Genomic DNA, 20,124 nt, shown 5'->3' with positions numbered 1-20,124 from the left:
TATCATCTGTCTCAACCTAGCTAATCCGTTATAATAGGTTACCCAACATGTATAACCCATGCTTTTTTGCACTACTATTGTACTTCATTTTTATTACCATACTTTTTGTTTATCTATAATAATAACAACGTATTTATATTTTAACCCATAATAACAACATAGTAAATACTAACATTTATTTGTTGATAATAACAGTATGTAATTTGAAACTTGCAAAATATAATTTATGTTTTAGGCAACTTGATGATGCACTTATATTTCTTTTACATATAACAACAATATATTAACATATAACCTTTTATCCATAATAGTAAATACTTTTATATTTTTTTTACCAATTATATAATCCAAAAGTTATAAGCACTTTACAAGTTTCAAGCAATATGTTGTTATACTGTTATTATCGGTATAAAGATACAAGTATTTTGTATTATGTGTAAAAATGATAAATAAATTGTTTTTATACGTAAAAAAAACTTATGCGCAGAGAATTAAGATACTGTGGGTAGGCTAATGCCAAACGAAGCAAACTAAGTTTATTTTCTGAACCTCCACCAACAACTGGACATCACTTGGATGCATTAATAAGATGCCAGAGGTTGGCATTTTATGAAGACATTTAAGCAGACTTATTGTCTGTTAATGGATGACTAGAATTTGAAAGCTTTGGATTTATTACTACTGTATGTATACCAGCATTCTATGTCAAGGTTTGTGATAATTTTGTTTATGTAAAAATAAAAGAATAGCCAAAATACAAAAAACGAAATAATACAACTTGTTAAAAGATTTTTTAAAACATACAATTTTTTAGATGACTCGAGCTCAACGACTGTTCAAAAAACCCCAATTATGTTTTATCTGTTCAAAAAAACCCAACGAATTTAACATTTTGAACAGACAAAACCTGATTGGAGTTTTTGAACGGTTTGAAAACTTTGTTGGGTTTTTTTTTTAAAAAAATGTTAAGTTTGTTGGATTTTCATGAGCAAACAAAACATTATTGATGTTTTTTGAACGGTTTGGAAACTTCGTTGGACTTGTAAGTAATTTCCCCTTAAAAATTAGATTATTATGATAATAAAATTATTTTATAATCACAATAACTTATTAACCAGCTAACAAAATTTTAGAAGTAAACAATTTTTATTATAATATTTAACTCATTTGTTTTTAAACTCGTAAGTTTGACCTCTGTTGCGACCCTGATACCTGTTGGCTATTCTGATTATCAACCTTGATATTGCTACTTTGTTTTAACTTACATACATACCAACATGCATAAAAAACGAGCCCAAAATTCTCAGGTTCGAAAGATTTATCAGATCATAAAGATTAAAGACTAAGAAGAAATATGGGGTGTTCGCAATCAACGATTAGGATGGAGAACAAAGAAGCTGTTAACCAATGCAAGGAAAGAAAAGAGTTCATGAAACAAGCAATCTCCGCTCACTACGCCTTTGCCGCCGCCCACTTAGCTTACGCCGCTGCCCTAAAAAATACCGGTGCCGCCTTCACTAATTACGCCCTACGGGAGCTCCAATTTGCTGATCATCTCCACCCGACGTCGCCACATCCCCGTTATGATTCCCGTCGTCCTCCACCACAACCCGATGGTGGTAGCAGATTTCGTACATCAAAACAGGAGATGGAAAACGAGAATGTACCTCCTCCGCCGGGAAACGATGGAATCATGCCATGGGATTTCTTTTTTACATCAATCGAGGACGTCATTGGGTCTGAATTGACTGAAGTTGATGGCAAGGGTAGCAGAATCGGGAAACCTGATATTCAGAGGACGATGGCGGATGATAAGAGGAGACATGACGGTGGTGGTGGCTGCCGTCATCGTGCAGTGGTGGAGAGTGAGAAAGAACCACTACTGTCATCCATGAAAGAATATGTGGAGAGTATGGACTTGTTACATGTAATTACAAAGATCGATGATGGTTTTGTGAAAGCTTCGGAGAGTGCTCATGAGTTTTCAAAGATTATTGAGGCCAATATGTTGCAACACGACTCTAATTCTGCAGATAATCTTGGTATATATATCATATGGTTCCCTAATCACTTTATCTTTCATACATTTCACATATCATCTTTCCTTTGAAATGCTTGGATTTAGGCCATACCGATCATTCTACAAGAGTCACTACATGGAAACATTTGTTTAAAGGAGACCAAATTTCTAATCATGATGATGAGGACAATTATGCTCCCAAAGAGAAACAAACTCATTACATAATACTAGACAATATACTAGCATGGGAGAAGAAGCTATACGATGAAGTCAAGGTATATGTCCAACTTTTTGTTTCTGTAGTATAAAATGTTATGATAATGATTTAATCTGATACACAACAGGCAGGTGAAGAGATGAAATATGTGTACAAGAAAAAGATTGCTTCACTAAACAAACATACAATGCGAGGAACAAGTAGCGACTCATTGATGCGAATAGTAAGTCATCTGCACACAAGATGCATTGTGCAAATGCACTCCATTGATTCAACCGTTTCAGAAATCAATCGCCTTCGTGATGAGCAATTGTACCCAAAACTAGTTCAGCTTGTTAAAGAGTAAGTTTAGATGCAAAGAAGATTAAAGACTACCCAGAGAAAAAGTATGAGTAAAAATGTTTCAAAACTTGTTTGCAGAATGGGCACAATGTGGGAGAGAATGGGAAAGCAACATGAAAACCAATGGAAGATGGTGCAGGAGTTAATCAAAATCTCTCAATCCCGGAATGAAACAAGCGAGGACAATCATAGCAACACAAAGCAACTCCATGTTCATGTCAAGATGTGGTGTTCTGGATTTCAAAAACTTATTCTACACCAGAAAGAGTATGTTAAATCTCTCAATAATTGGCTAGAATTAAACCTCATGTCTATCGATAACAACTTAAGAGACAAAGCTTCCTCTCAGCAAAAGCCTCAAAACCCTAAGATTCAGTCATTGTTACGTACCTGGCAAGATCAACTCGAGAAGCTTCAAGAAGAAGGTGTCAAAACCGCTATAAACACTTTCGCGGCTGCAATTTCTACCATAATTCATTATCAATCAGACGAGATGCAGATGAAAGAGAGGTGTGAGGAAACTCGAAGGGAGATAACCAGGAAATCACGAAAGTTTGAGGAATGGTGTGATAAACAGATCGCGAAGAGAACTCCAACAGATGTGGTGGATGATATAGAGGTGATTGCGGAGCACCAGATTGTGATGGAGGCGTTGAAACGGAGGTTGGAGGAGGAGGAGGAGGCATATCGGCGGCAGTGCATTAAGGTGAAGGATAAGTCGTTGATGAATAAGAAGACCGGTTTGTCGTTGGTCTTCGCGGGCACGTCCGAGCGCTGTCGTTCTTTGGTTTTTACCTAATTTACAAAATCCAGTAAAAATGTGGTACGCAATTTACAGATTAACCAGAAGGGCGACAGGACTACAGAGGATACGCTTCAAAAAATCGAGATTATCGTTAGGGAGAATGGGGTTACTTTTGGGCTTTGTATGTTAGACAGTTAAACTAAGGTCATCTCCAATCCATTAAACTCATGAAGAGTTGCATGGATTGCCACATAGGAAAGAAAACATACACATTCAATTTAATTATTAAAAAATTCATTACTTTTCATTACACCATTAAACTCTACACTCTCTCTCTTCTATATTATATTCACATTTAATCTATTAAACCCTCATACAACTCCCATTGTGGATGGCCTAAGGCCCATGTTCAAGCTAGGCCAGTATTGGCCCACCTATGTAAGACCCACTGGCACTGGCTACTGACTAATATATACTGCAAATAATTTGTAAAATCAAAGTTTATATAAATTTGCAAATATTCTAAAAATTCTATCACATTTGTCAGGATGTTCCTTTCCAAATAAATCATCAAATTTATCAATTAAATCATAAAATCAACAAAGACAAATATTTTCAAGTATGAGAATATAAACACCTAATGTGTAGGTTACGACACATAAAAGTTTACGTATAAATATACACGACATGATATGATAGCTCGGAATTACGAAAAAGAAAAATATCAAATAATTACACAAAATGAGTAAGATTTTGGTCGCATGGAATCCAGTTTGTAACACTGATTGCTTTAAGCACCTAATAAAGATTTCCACTACATGGAATCCGATTGTTAATTTGAGATTTTAAAGCTTTTGTTGAAAAGATGATTAACATTTCTCAATCTATACTTGGGAATGTGAATTTAGTAGTTCTAACTTTGACTGTTTGTGTTTCAGGTTTATAAATTTGATAGAATTATAAAAATGTAGATAGTTGGAGGATGGAGGGTTGTCCGTGACTATTTCGAAGCCAGGGGGTGATATGTAACTTGTGTCCTATATGGTGCCTGATTATGATGATTTGTTAGAGATATAACGTTTCACATTGTGGTTATCACAATTTGAGAGAGTAGTCATCTTCGTTACACAAACCCTAAAACTCTTTGTACCAATAAATGTTAGGATTTACTCCTATTAGTTTGTCTTTATTTTGTTAGCTTTTATATGTGTTAATGTAGATAGCTTGAATCTACGAGAGTGAGAGTAGGTTTAGTTTTGTTTGTATAGGTTAGAGTAAGGTTTCTTTTTGTAATTATTATGAAATGGTTCTTAAATAGTTAAGGGAACTGTTCTTGATATCTATTTCATGTTTTTTAAGAGCTATTTAGCTGACTTTTATAAATCATGTTGGTTACTAGTCACAACATCGGTTAGTACTTGTCATTGTACCTCTTTATTTTTTGCAGTGCATTGAGTGGGTATCATGAAGTATATATGTGTAACCTAGTATGACCATTTAATGGTTACAAAAATTATTTTTTGCGACATATATATTCAGATGGATTTAGGACATTATAGTCATTTACTAGTACCAACAAATCATAATCCAAGGCCATGTTAAGTACTAAGAAATGGTAGTACGTTAGTTGACCTTTTACAATGATTGCACTTAAATCTACCATTTTACTTAGTGAACTCACCACCATGGTGAATCTTCAAAGAAAGCAACGACATGTCAAGAATAATTATGGAAGAAGACACACAATATTTGAAGTAATTAAATATCATGCCAAATGTATTAAAAACAACCGATAACACCTATGTAATGCATAAATTATGCTATAAATCCTTAATCACCAAGGAAGTAAATAAGTTGACAAACACACCATATACCTCTTGTAGGTTAATGTGATCCATCGTAACTCTGAAGTTTTACATCGACATTCCAAAAGTGTTCGGTTGATGATTAGGTTTTTTTTTCATAAGTAGTTAAATATTCAGATTTTGATCAATGGATATGAAGAGTTCTTGTTTTAAAAGAATGTTTAACTAACAGGGGGATTGGTTTGGCAACTTTAATCATTGGGTTTTGATACTATGTATGTGTGTATGAGAGAGAGAGAGAGTGTGTGTGTGTGAGAGGAATTGACAAATTTGCATCCACGTGTGTCGTGCATGGGAGGGTTCAACATCATCAGGGTAATTATACTACTAGAAAAAGAAGGGATTTCCTACGGATATTTCCGAGGAAAATGAATTTCTCGGTATTACCTACCAATTACCGAGGAAATTCTTAGGAATAATCATAAACGTGCTTTTCTCGGAAATCCCTCGGAAGTTCCTACACTTTTCCTAGGATATTTATAAATACCCAACTTTCCTTGGTATTTCCTTAGTAATATTTTTTTTAACAATTTTTTTTTTGTAACAACAAAAACATATCGAGTTTATATATAGAATACACTCATTGTTCCTACATTTTTCCTATGGAAGTTGTACTAACTACACTTTCCTTGGTATTCCTTCGGTATTTCCTACGCTTTTTCTAGGATCTTTATCAATACCCAACTTTCCTCGGTATTTCCTTAGTAATAATTTTTTAGCATTTTTTTCCCTTGTAACAAAATAAATCATATCGAGTTTAATAGAGAATACAGTCATTGTCCCTACATTTTTCATACGAATGTCGTACTTACTACACTTTCCTAGGTATTCCCTCGGTATTTCCGAGGCATTTCCGAGGAACTAGCATACAAATGATCAATTTATATAGACACTTGTGTTACTTAAACAAATTAAACCATGACTGTTACTAGACTTAAATAATTTATATAGACACTTGTGTTATGTACGTATGTACACCACCATAGCACATTACTCAAAGCATTTGTTTATTATTATATATTCTATATATTGTATGTGCATATATGTATGTTTACGTATGTGTATAATACATATTTTGGTAAGATAAAAGTATTTCATGTATAACAAAATTCCACAAAATATGGAACAAAAAATTGAACGTTTGAACCTATAAAAATGAAAAAACGAGTTTGCTTTCTAGGAAATCCCTTAGAATTGTTGGAATAGTGTCTAAGGCTGCAACTATATTAGGCAAGTATTTGACCCGATTATGCATGGTCCTTTTGGGTTGCCTTCATCATAGCAACTTGACAGGATGATTTATTATGAGAGAATAATATAAGGAATACTAGTATTATTATTTGATTAATATAAGTCATAAATCAATTAGAATTAATTTGGTAACTTAAAGAGATTAATTAAATAAGAGGGTATAAATTGTCAATTGTTTGTTAGTTACACTTTGGGCTGTAAATCCTTTATGGATAGGGTTGGACGATTTCTAGGGCTTAGGATAAGCCACAAATCGTCCAAGGGCTTATCTTGGAAAGGATTTGGATTGCTTTGAGTAAAAGATTATCCAACTAGGGTTTAAGGGTGAAACCCTAGGAGCCTTACAAGTATAAATAGACCCTTGGGGCAAGGGAAATCGGCACCTCTGCTAAAGCAAAAAAACCCTGGCTGATTTCTTCCCTTTCCTCTCTCTCAAATCATCCTCTTGCTAGTTGGTGTTTGTAAGCCATTAGAGGAGTGACATTTGTGACTCTAAAGCTCCAAGAACTAGAAGATCAAATAAGTGTTTCAAGGTATGCTTCTAACTCTAATTTTGTATTGTTCTTATACTCTATTAGTTATTAGAAGTCTTGGATCCAATGCATGTTTAATTAGAGAAACCTAGATCCAAGCATTAGGGTTTGTATGCGCACATAGAAATGTTCATATGGACAAAACCCATCAGGAATTTCATATGCATTTCCTAGAAATTTGTGACGAATAATGTCTTTCCTAGGAAATCCATCGGAACTTCACAAATTTTTCCTAGGGATTTCCTAGAAACGCAGTCCATTTTCTAATATTAAAAGTTGAAACATCTATTTTTTGTTCAATATTTTGCACAACATCATTATACATGAAATGATTTTAGTTTACCAAGTTATGCATGATATATACATATGTAAATGTGCGCACCACCATAACACCTTACTCGAAACATTTGTTTATGATTATATATTCTATATATTGTATGTGTACATATTTATGTTTATGTGTGTGCATAATTCATATGTTGGTAAGATAAAAGTATTTCATGTATAACAAAGTTTCACAAAGTATGGAACGCATAAAAAATAATAAGAATGAAAAAATGAGTTTGATTCCTAGTAAATCCCTTGGAACTTCCTATGCATTTCCCTTAAATTTGTGACGACTAATGTATTTCCTCGGAAATCCATCGGAAATTCCCGCATATTTCCTATGGATTTCCTAGGAACATAATCCATTTTTTAATATTAAAACACGAAACATTTATTTTTTTCGTTCAATATTTTGTACAACTTCATTATACATGAATTGTTTTTAGTTTACCAAGTTATGTGATGATATATACTTACGTAAGTGTGCACACCACCATAACACATTACTCAAAACAATTGTTTACCATTATAAATTTTATATAGTATATTTTTACATATTAATGTTTATGTATATGCATAATACATATTTTGGTAATATAAAAGTATTTCATATAAAACAAAGTTGCACAAAATATGGAAAGAATAAAAAATAACATTTGAACCTATATGAATGAAAAATTTTGTTTGATTCCTAGGAAATCCCTTGGAACTTCTCATGCATTTCCCATAAATTTGTGACGACTAATCTATTTCCTCGGAAATCCATCAGAAGTTCTCTTATTTTTCTTAGGGATTTCCTAGGAGCAAAATCCATTTTCTAATTTTAAAATATGAAACATTTATTTTTTTGTTCAATATTTTTTACAGTTGCATTATACATGAATTGTTTTTAGTTTACCAAGTTATGCATGATTTATACATACGTAAGTCTGCACACCGTAATAACATATTACTAAAAACATTTGTTTATCATTACACATCCAATATAGTGTATGTGTATATATTTATGTTTATATATGTGCAAAGTTGCACAAAGTATGGAACGAATAAAAAATAATATGAATGAAAAAATGACTTTGATTCCTAGGAAATCCTTTGGAACTCCCTATGCATTTCCTACAAATTTGTGACGACTGAGGCATTTCCTCGGAAATCAATCGGAAGTTCCCACAAATTTCCTAGAGATTTCCTAGGAAAAGAATCCATTTTCAAATATAAAAATATGAAACATTGATTTTTTTCGTTCAATATTTTGTACAAAATCATTATACATGAATTGGTTTTAGTTTACCAAGTTATGCATAAAATATACATACGTAAGTGCGCACACCAACATAACATAATACTTAAAACATTTGTTCATCATTATACATTTTATATAGTGTATGTGTACATATTTTTATGTATGTGCATAATATTTTGGTAAGATAAAAGTATTTCATACATAGCAAAGTTGCACAAAGTATGGAACAAATAAAAAATAACGTTTGAATATATAAGAATGTAAAAAACTAGTTTGATTCCTAGAAAATCCACTGGAACTTCCTATGAATTTCCCATAAATTTGTGATGGTTATGTATTTCCTCGGAAATCCGTTGGAAGTTCCCAAATATTTCCTATGAATTTCCTAGGAACTGAATATATTTTTTTATATTTTGAGATAAAAACGTATTATAACTCCTAGGTTAAATGGTATTTTTTTTCCTAGTTAATGAATGCGTTATTCCTATAACATTCCTAGGAATTAAACTAAATAAACTCTCCTTATATACTATAGGTCGTTCTTTTTTTCACAGCTAGCAACGATGTTTTTTTATTGCGCTCCAAAGAAGTCGGAGTTCCCCCCAATTTCGTCAGCAAATTCCACCATCGCCACGACCGCTAGTGTCGCCGCCACCGCTGGGTCGACCGAAGCTACACTCAACGCCTTTTAGTTCAACCTCTTCTTCCTTGAATCGTTTTTTGAAGGTAAAACCCTAACTTTTTTATTTTTTCGAAATCTTTGAATTTAAGTGGTTAAATGTTGAAAATTAGGTTTAGATTTATGTTATTATATGTTTAAATGTTATTTCTTAGATTTTAGGTTGAATTTTGCCCTGAATGGTGTGATTTCCTTTACTACAGTTGAACCATATGTATCAAAAACGAACTTGTAGTTGCAACACAAGATAAACACTTAAAATGTTAACAATTGCTTTATAAAAATGATGAAAAACGGTTTATTATTGTTAACTACAGTTGAAGCAACTTGACCATATGTATCAGAAAACAAATGGATGATAGTAGCAATCATTTGATCCCATCCATAAGGTTAAGGTTTGTTAGTAAAATTGAATTACTATTAAATTAAAAGGGCTAAAAGGGTAATTACTTTTTATGATGATCACGTTCTCTTCTGATTTATTTAGAAAAGATCCTCAAAAGTTCCTTCTAAATTCATCAAAAATCCACTAAAATTCTTCTACCCACTTTCTAGATTTGGTTTGTAACATTTGTTTCTGTTTTTTGATTTGGTTATGTTTCTGTTTGTTTTTGTTTTTGTTTGTTTGGTTTGGACAAATTTCCAAATTTGTTGTCTGGTGTAATCTGTCATAAGTGTCATTTTTTAAGTTTTTGTTGTGTAATTGTTTAATTCATGCATTGGAGTTTATCTTTCTAGACCTGTAGTGACAAAAAAAGTGACATATACCCTTGAAAACATGTAATTCTACTCAATTTTCTGTTTCTGGTTGCTTTTTGGTGTGCCAAAATCTCAAATCATCACCAAGGGCAAAATCGTCAAATTCATAAAAAAAGAATTTTGCATAGACCTGTACATACCAATAACCCATAAATAATAGATTACATTTCCACTAGCATCTTAATGTTTGTTAGTTTTATTAATATTTTGAAGTTATGATTTATGTTAGTTTATTGAATTGTTGGTTTTACTAATATTGTAAAGTTATGGCTTTAATTATATTCTATAAAAAGTTTGTCTTATTGGAAAAATCTTATTCTAACCGTTCTTGTTTAATCAAATGCAGGATACACACATTATGTCGGGTAGTCGTGGAAGGCAACCTCGATCACATCACTCTGCTGCTCGTGGTCGTGACACTACTGGTAGTCGACGACATGACTCTGCTCGTGGTGGTGGTAACAGTACTGGTGGTCGACTACACGACTCTGCCCATGACCATGATAGTACTGGTAGCCGACCTCAGGACTCCAGTCCTAATGACCGACAACGACAGGGATGTACACGGCTTACACCGTTGAGTGTTCATGATGCTGAGAACTTAGGTCGTGGATACGCTGGGAGTACTAGTGGTGTTGGTATATCTCATCAAATGGACGATAAGCAGAGGATAATTAAACGTCGTCGTGTACATGAGGCCCACAATTCTGGCATCGACCCTGACAATGATTCTGAAGAAGATGATGATGATGATGATACGCAACGCGACTCAAATGTCGCAGATACACCTCATAGATATGGCGATACTAGGCCGTATCTTGAGAAGTTCGGAAAAAAGTATGTCATTTTAATAGTTAAATTTATGTTGTTGACTCATATTATAAAAATACTTATTTGGTTATATTTCATTGTTGTAGGTTTGCATCCTATCAGGTACATCATCTGATCAGACTTATATTTGATCAATTTTTGGATGGAGCATGACCCACATTTACAAAGTTTCCGCCTACAGTATTTCAACAAATGTTTCGTGCTTTTGGGGTAATATCAATTAATAATTTGCATACCTTAAGTTGATTTATTTTATGTTTGCACTTTTAGCTTTAGTTTTTTTTTTTAAACAGAAATACTATCGGTGGGATTCGGTAAATGATGGAATGATCGAAAGTGGATTTAGAAGTGTGGTGCAAGATCGTTATTCAGACATAATGAGTGAATATCGACATGAATCTGCAAATAGAGCTCGAGCGGCCGGTCACAACATCCCGGACACAGATAATCACTTTGCAATCATGCGTGATTTTGAGCCTATTACTTTCAATGAGGACGTATGGAAGGATTTGTGTAAAGTAAGCTAATTAATATATTATTGTTCTTTTGTTATTTTTTTTCCTTTTATATATTATCTTACATATTCTTTTTATAGTATTGGGACACAGATGCTTGGAGAAAGAAGTCGGCGGCTGGCAGAGCCAACCGTATAAGAGATGACGACGCCGGTACAGTTTCGAGACATACAGGGGGATCCAGGGGTTATGATCAGTATCGACTGGAATTGGTAATTATGCGAATCAATATTTGTATAATTTAGTAGTTGGTTTTACTTAATCATAGATTACACTAATTATACTGTGTGTTTTATGTAGCAAAAGGAAATGAAGCGTATCCCTACATTTCTGGAATTTTTTCTTATTACCCACCTTACTGCAGAGGCCAAGAAAAAATTCAAGGCTAAAGATTATGATACAATTTAAGAATTGGAGTTTTGTACACCTACTGCTAAAGCAATATGTGTAATTTATCTTTTCCTTTATAGATAATTAGTGCTTCAACTTCAAATAGTACAATAATAACAATCGTTTTGTTTTGATAAATTGTAGGAGAGGTACACTAGTGCCATGGTTGAAAAGTACGGGGAGGACCTAACTCAACATCCAGAGGGTGATGTTGACTTGTGGGTGCAAGCACAAGAAGGGAGAAGCAAGTGCAGACGTATTTATGGGGTAGGAAGTTCAGATCTACATTTCGTTGTCACGGGGACATCATCCAACGGGAACAAACCGACCTCTTCTGAGTACCAGCAGTCACAACAGCGGGTATTTTTCTTTGACATAAAAAAATGCAAAGTAGATAGAATATGTTGTTATTATAGATAAAAAAAATCAAGTTTGTTGCTATTATGGATAAAATAAAGTTGCTTCTATTATTTAAAAAACATAGAAGTATATGGTCTTTGATAATAAATAACAATTATAGTATGTTGGTATTATGAAAAAAAGGTAAAATGCTATAATTGATAGAAAATAAAAGTATGTTGCTATTTGTAACGCCCGCGGATCCGGGCTAGTCAAATTAGAGGCAATAAGTGTCGAAAACGACTTTTCGACAGAAGCTTATAAATAATTTGAACCAAGTTGTAGTATATGTTACTAGGTTTCCGTACATATAAAGAAGGCCGAAATCCGAGTTATAACGAAGAAGTTATGACCCGTCGAAGTTTCGCGACGGAACCGGCTCGATACCGGGAGGCTTAAATAGTGAATTTACGATAGAGCGAGATTTAGCCTTGGCGCTCTAAACGAAAGTCGTAGAATATGTTAAACTAAGAACTTCGATAAAAAGAACGCCCAAATCTGACTTTGTATGAAGAAGTTCTGATTTTTCGAAGTTTCGGATTGGCAGTGTACAGCCCGAAATTCGAATATTAGATCGAGCGATTTTTAGCCAACACGACCTAAACAAGAATCGAAGATCTCGTTAAGAGTAGCATAACGAGAAAAAGATGGGCAAAAACGGACGTCGGATAAAGAAGTTATGAGGATTTAACGGACCAATCCTGTCCCGGCCTGTTAAAAATATAACTTTAAAAATAAAGTCAAAATTAGCCGACAGAGTCTAAACAAAAGTTGTAGAATACGTCTCCACCTACGCGTGGATATAATGAACGTCAAAAACGGAGTTCGTATGAACGAGTTACAAATTATAATAGCATATTTACGTATTAAAATAAAGTATAAATCATATATACGTACACATATATATACATATGTATATATCATTAGAAAGGTATCGACGATGCGGTCATTATAAGACTAATGATGAGTTCTTTCGACATTAGTTTAGTGCAAATATCGTTAAATCTATTTAAAATAGTATTATAAAGGGGTGTTTAGTTGTTTATATAACTATAAGGTCATTAAGTAATTATGGATGGTAGTTTTTGTAAATACAATTACTATAAATAAGAGGCTTGGGCTCTCATATTTCTTGCACCATTCTCTTGATTCAAGAGTCTTTCTCTCCTTATCCCCCGTGCATTTCGGTCCCTCGTGATTCGACTACTCTTTCTATAGTTCTAGTATAGTAAGGTGAGCGCTGAAGCGCTGCACGAATCTTTCTTAGAAAGATTCAGCGACGAAGTTCTGTCCCTCCAGAGTCCGACTCCTAGCTAAAATCCCCTTGTAAGTAAGTTATGTTTACCCTATTTTAAATATAGTTTATATTTAAAATAAGTATTGTTATTATAAATTTATAATAAATATTTGAGCTATTATTATGACTTATATAAGTGTGGTTATAATATCTTTTTAACTACTCGCGGTACGAGGAATCTGGTTTAAAGGGCCGCATAGGGTTGTTGGATTTCAGAAGTGCTATATGCCAAAATGGTCATGCCCTCCGGTGTTTTATGTCTGGCCCCTGTCTAATAATAATAATAATAATAATAATAATAATAATAATTAGTCACGGTAAATATTAGACTAAAATCTAGTGGTAATAATACTAGGTTTCGTCGAAGGAAATTATTTTAAAGTAAACGAAGCGTTGTCCGAGTACCGAGTCGCCACCTTCTCAGGTGAGTGCATAGTCTCTTTCATCTTACACATAGATATGAAGTATTTTAATATAAATTACGTGATGTGTGTGCATATTGTCTGAATACTTGTTGTCTATACTGGGTGAAAGATTTTTATATATGTTTTAAATGATTTAAACTGTATATGTATTTTATATCTACATAATGTGTTGGGTAAAACATGGGTAGATGAAATAGTTGCTTTGTGATAACACGATGGGAGACATCAATGTTGTCAGTGATCCAGTCATCTAGTGGAGTATAGATGATGACCATGGGGGATACTAGACGGTCCGGTGGAACGCTAGTAAGCTCGTAACCTGTAGGTGTTTTTGAACTGGGTGCTCATTAGGTATTTTGAACTGAGTGTGTTCATTACGTATCTTTGAACTGAGTGTGTTCACTAGGTATTTTGAACTAAGTGTGTTCACTAGTTACTTTTAAACTAAGTGTTTATTAGATGTTTTGGACTACGTGTTCACCAATTGTAATCTATAAGCTTTGGTAACGATGGACTTCGTGCCGATTCCTTAGGATAATCCTTAGGAATGAATGAACGAGAAATAGCTGATTCTTAGGGTAGATCTTTAAGAGTAAAGAAGATAATGGGGATGTGTAATTGGGTTTAATTGCTTGATTGTTTAAACATAATAATTATATTATTGTGGGTTGAAAACCCTATGTACTCACCAGGTTTCCCAACCTGACACACTCAGCTTATTTATATCACAGGTGTTGCTATGAAGTCACATTACACTGAGAGATTAAAGAGATGTAGATCACTAGTGTAAATAAATGTAAGTTCTGTTTATGCTTATGTTTCTGTATTGACAATGACATCCCAAATGTTTTAAAATGAATAAAATACGTTTCTTCGAAAATGTTTTAATAAAGTATTGATCGTGTTTTTCTGTGAACAAATTCCGCAACATTTTTATGAAAAGAAGTACTCTGACTTTTATAAAGCATAAGCAAAATCGGTCTTTTCTGGTCATGAAAATGGGGATGTCACACTATTGTATATAAAAATGGTAATATGTTGCTATTGTGAATAAGAAAACTTAAGTTCATTCCATTTATAAGTGAAATATATGTTGGTATAATAGATATGAATGTTAATATATACTTTGTTTTTACTATTTTTTATGTTACTAATGTATGTATGTTTCTTTTAACATTTTTTTTAGGTCCAAGAATTGGAAGAAGCCCATGCCAAATTGGCCCGACAAAATGGTGAAATGGCCAAAAGACAAGCACAAATGGAAAAACAAATGGCGGAAATGGTCGAGTTCATGAGACGATATGACACTAATAACCGTCCCGACAATCCATCCAATCCATCGAATGCTCCTTAGGTTATTTGTTGTAAACGTTTGTACGTTTTTAAGACTTCTATATTATCTTTTTGGTTTACATGATTGTTGAAACTTATGTTCTAAAGTGTAAACGTTTGTATGACTTTTAGATATATGGAATGAACTAAGTTTTTTTGTATTAGTTCTTTTTCTGCATTTTAGGCTAAATTTTTTGGTTTTTTAATTTTTTTTATAGCTGCATTGTTCCTAGGAAATTCCTAAGAACTTCTGTCACGAACAAGTGTCACAAAAAGCTGTAAAGAAAGTTTCTTAAAGGTTTCACGGAAACAAATTTCCTCGGAGATCCCTCAGAAATAATCCTTGGAAATTCATCAGAAATAAACTTCCTTGGAAATTCGTCGGAAATAAACTTCCTTGGAAATTCCTCGAAAATAAATTTCCTCGGAAATTCATCGGAAATGAACTTCCTCGGAAATTCGTCGGAAATAATCTTCCTTAGAAATTACTCGGAAATGATCTTCCTAGGAAATTCCTCGGAAACTAAATTCCTAGGAAAACCCTCGGTACTTACGACAAAACCATTTCCTAGGTAATGCGTCAGAAAGTTCCTCGGAAATCCCTTACAAAACATTTCCTAGGAGGGTTTTACTGACGCATAGGATTTTCTCGGCATTTCCTCGGAAATGCCGTTTTCCTAGGAATTTCCGAGAAAAGTGTCCCTCGGAAATAGCGCTTTTTTTTAGCAGTAATGACAGGTAATGACGTCCATGGGTATGTAAACCAAACAAACGATCCATAGGAACGAAGAAGTTTATACATAAAGATATTGACATAATTCATAATTCTTGGTAAACCACGAGGAAACCAGTTAATATAATTTTACAAAATCAATGTTCACAATATATATTATGCTAAATAAAATATTTTCATTTTGGTGATTCTTTAGGAGGCGGCAAAAAGATCTCTAAGGTTGTGTTTGACTTCACCTGAAAAACAAGTTTTAAGCTTATAAGCTAAGTTATCACTAAGTTATCTCAACTAGCTTATAAAAAAGGTAGTGGTTCTGGTTGGTGCCTTCAGGGGCAGAACACAAGCAACAACAATAGGGGGGCCGAAACAAAAACATAGCGATAAAAACTTTCAAACTGTGGGCTAACTAAAAAAATTATCTTGTATAAATAATAATTCAATATGACAACATATTTTGTATAATAGTGCCTCTCACACATATTTATTTGTTACAAAAATGCTTCTACTCTAACAATATTAGTATTGTCCTACTTCTTAGTAGTTAAGGGTTCAAGTCTCATCTTACACATGTAACATTAATAGCAGTGGCGGATCTTAAAAGGGGCCAGGGGAGGCCATGGCCTCCCCGGTTTTAAAGCTTCTAATACCTGCATATATATACTGTATATATGAAATAAATCAACTAATCTGTAAATTGGCTAATTAGGCCCCCTGATTTAAGCTTACTGATATATATTTACTGATATATATGTAAAAAAAATTAATAAAATTTAGTTTCTAAATAAGAAACAACATACCAAATTAACCAAAAATCAAGGAGATCACGAAAAAGTTGTAACAATCCCATTAGGCAACTATATCTCTTAAACAATTAACTATATAAAAAGCTAAAATGTAATCAAATTTATGAGGTTCTTGGCTCAAGTTTTGGGTAATAGAAATCAGTAAAACCCTCACGAAAAGTATCAATCCACCGGGAAAACTCAAAATTTCACCGCCAAAATGACGTTGTCGCCTAATTGCACCTCCTCCACCTGTTGTCGTTGTCGGACTGACGCCTTCTTCGAGCGCTCATTCATCTCAACAGGACGCCAGACAGTTTACCTATAACATCCCCTTTGCGATCTGTCGGCTACCGCTTTTCTGTCCGGTCCTGGCTCCTCTCTACCAAAGTGAGCTATACTTGGTTTCTTACGGTACTCTCTCATTGCTCTTTATTTCTTGGTTAAAGATTGTGAAGTGTGAATCGTGATTGTGAAGATATATAGAACAAAGTACATCTGACACCAATTGCTTTATCGTGTAAGATAGACTAAAATCATACACAATTGCTTTATGATAAAGCATGTAAAAATATTTATCATTTTTATACCGTGTTATTCTTTGAAAATGTAAAACCAATTTGAATACAATAAAGGGTATAATACGTAACATATGTTATCTTATATATAGTGAAAAGTAACTAAGTAACTTGTATTTTTCTCCAAACTGGTTGTTTGTTACATATATTTAATTTATTTGTTTAAAATTCGATAGTATCATATTTTGAAACGATTTCTTTACATGGTTATTATAAAGTTTTGATTTCGGCCCCCTCGGTTTTAGTATTCATGTTCCGTCCCTGATTAATAGCAACTTAAAAGTAAATTAGATTTGCAGGTTAATACTTATTTGTTTGAAAATGGATTCCTATGGCAAACTTATACATAAATCTTGTTTATATTATTTTAAATTGTAATCAAAATCAACTAAAACTAATAATTATACTAATGTAAATATAAAAACATCCAATTGCATTACAATTAAACAAAACGTTATATGCCTAATAAAAGTTTAGCTTGTCGAAAAAGTAATTAAATTAGACTCATAAGTTCAAACTCAATTGAGAACACTCAACACTCTAAAATAGAAAAAGGGCCATCAATAATTAATCAAGACATCAACGTGGCAGGTGGTGCATCGAGCACAATCGACAAAGCAATACTCACAAATATATTTAAATAAAATATCCAAATCAAAATTGAATAGGAGAATATCTAATCTAAAAAGCAAATAAAGTTTAACCCAAAACACAATACCTTACTGTCATCCTCATAAATCCGAACTACAAATACAGAACAAGAAGCAAATGGGAGATGGAGATGGCGACTGGGAGGCATCAAGCGAGCAATCATTGTGTGTGTGGTCAGCAAAGGCAAGCGGCGCTGTGGTGGAGTGAGATGGAAGAGCGGAGGAGAGGGCGAGATTTTATATGAAGTGACGACTTTGTATGGGATGAGTTCTAAGGGTTATGGATTCAATATCTTTCGTTCCGTCTATTTGATTTATTTACATATGTTTGTTAACGATTTCAGAAAACCCAGGAGGCCAAGAGCAATATTATCCTTAGATATAAGTTAACTAATGAATTATTTATGTTAGTAGGCTAAAAAAACGGGGAGGCCATGGCCCCTTCTGGCCTCTTAAAGGATCCGCCACTTGGCACCTTACTGAAAAATTAATAAGTTATCTCATGTGGCTTAGGGATGTTATTCGGGTCGGAACCGAACCAAACCGAACCGACCCGAACAAACCGAAAACCGAATAAGGGTAATTGTATGAGCCGAAAACCGAACCAAATAAGCAATACGGGTTCGATTCGGTTCGGTTCGGGTATTATTCGGTTCGGTTCGGTTCCTGTCCGAATAACTCAAATAACATGTACAAGATGATTAAGGAGTCGAATAACCCGAGTAACCCGAATATTTTGTATTACTTTTGTAGCTCATGATTTCATAACAAATCTTTTAAAGAAACTAAATTAAACACTAAAAATTAAACATCCAAAACACCCAAAAATCTATCTTTAAGTATATAACCCGAATAACTTCATCAATATGGAATAAAACAAGTAAAAGAACATATATGGTTGTTTTCATTAAATTCTCTTATTCAAGGTCAAAGTCCCTATTGCTTGGACTTATAGAAAAAAAGTTAATTGTTAACATAGCACATTCAAATTTCAATTGATAACATACATAATAACACATTTAAAAATTGAGTAGTAGATTAACACATCCAATTTTCAATGAGTAACAATCATAATAACACATTGAAAGATTGAGTAGTAGATTAAGATATAAATTTTTACTTGTGTTTCTTGATTTGGAACCCAATTTTCTATAAATTGAATGGAGTAGAAACTAGAAAACAAGATGAGGAGATGATTCACAGAAGTTTGAAGTACGGAAGTCGATCTAAAACTAATGTTGATCAAAGACTAATGTCGTAAGGAGCAATTGTCGATCAAAAAAATATATCGGAAAGCGCAATTCACAATCAGCAACTGTCGATCAAACAAAATTGTCGCAATCATCAATATGTAAGTAGTCGACTCGATTTGGTGTAATAGGATATTCAATTTGGTGTATTAAGTGGGTAATGATCTTCGATTTGGTTTTTTTGGGATCGATTGTGATGATCACAGAACCGAATACGTAAATTGTGTAAGGGAAAAAAAACGACTCTTCGTATTCGGTTCGATTCTTTAGACCAAATAAGCCCTTATTCAGGTAACCCGGACTAAATAACCCAAAAACCAAATAAGCGTTATATAGATACCCGAAAACCGAATCGAATTGCTTATTCGGGTCTAATTCGGTTCGGTTCTCGGTTCGGTTTGGGTTTTCGAGCCAAATTATCATCCCTAATGTGGCTTATCAAAAAGTTGGTTTATAAGCTACGATAAATTACTTCTAAAAAGTTGGTTTATAAGTTACGATATTATATTATTGGGGCCGAAATAAAACAAATTAGTTTTACATGTCAAACAAATTAAGCAATTTTTTAGTCTCACCAAACACTAAGACTAAAGTGCAAAGAATTTAAAACAAAAGAAATGAATAATAAATAACATATACTAACTAACAAAGCCTAAAACAAGAAAGATAGAATTTTGGCAATAATTTGATATGGTTTTGTAGTTGTGCAGGTATCGATAGCAGTGTCCACCCAACCTAAACCAACAACAAACAATGACCATCACAATGGTTATTGTGGTTACTTCGTGTTCTCATGCTCTTCTTTTCTCTGATACCAGACTCCCCTCTTCTTATGGACATGAAACTCGCTTAACTCAAAACAGTGAAACACTCAACTGTTGGAAATAATTTTTGGTAATATGTTTAATAGTAGTAGATTCCTTTTGGATTGGCCTTACGACCTAAATAGCAATAAGGAAAT

The 20,124-nt window shown here is 33.5% G+C and overlaps 2 protein-coding genes across 2 annotated transcripts; both read left to right on the top strand.

The window, feature by feature from the left end:
• The first annotated feature begins 415 nt into the window (after positions 1–415).
• Positions 416–2,521, top strand: LOC111910505 (protein ALTERED PHOSPHATE STARVATION RESPONSE 1). The gene has a single exon (XM_042898112.2). The coding sequence runs from the start codon at positions 1,355–1,357 to the stop codon at positions 2,108–2,110; it is 756 nt and encodes a 251-aa protein (XP_042754046.1). The 5' UTR covers positions 416–1,354; the 3' UTR covers positions 2,111–2,521.
• LOC122194949 (protein ALTERED PHOSPHATE STARVATION RESPONSE 1-like) lies at positions 2,377–3,861 on the top strand. The gene is made up of 3 exons (XM_042896370.2): positions 2,377–2,579; positions 2,658–3,528; positions 3,726–3,861. The coding sequence occupies exons 1-2, from the start codon at positions 2,377–2,379 to the stop codon at positions 3,376–3,378; spliced, it is 924 nt and encodes a 307-aa protein (XP_042752304.1). The 3' UTR covers positions 3,379–3,528; positions 3,726–3,861.
• The last annotated feature ends 16,263 nt before the right edge of the window (positions 3,862–20,124 follow it).

This window comes from Lactuca sativa, chromosome 1, assembly GCF_002870075.4.
Source record: "Lactuca sativa cultivar Salinas chromosome 1, Lsat_Salinas_v11, whole genome shotgun sequence".
In the NCBI taxonomy this organism is placed as follows: Eukaryota; Viridiplantae; Streptophyta; class Magnoliopsida; order Asterales; family Asteraceae; genus Lactuca; species Lactuca sativa.
This window is presented reverse-complemented; position numbering and strand designations above follow the sequence as displayed.

Bases quoted from the DNA above. Each gene is read 5' to 3' on its own strand.
- LOC111910505 (XM_042898112.2), top strand. From the start codon at position 1,355: ATGGGGTGTTCGCAATCAACGATTAGGATGGAGAACAAAGAAGCTGTT.
- LOC122194949 (XM_042896370.2), top strand. From the start codon at position 2,377: ATGAAATATGTGTACAAGAAAAAGATTGCTTCACTAAACAAACATACA. The intron at 2,580-2,657 runs GTAAGTTTAGAT...ACTTGTTTGCAG, and splicing joins CTAGTTCAGCTTGTTAAAGA to AATGGGCACAATGTGGGAGA.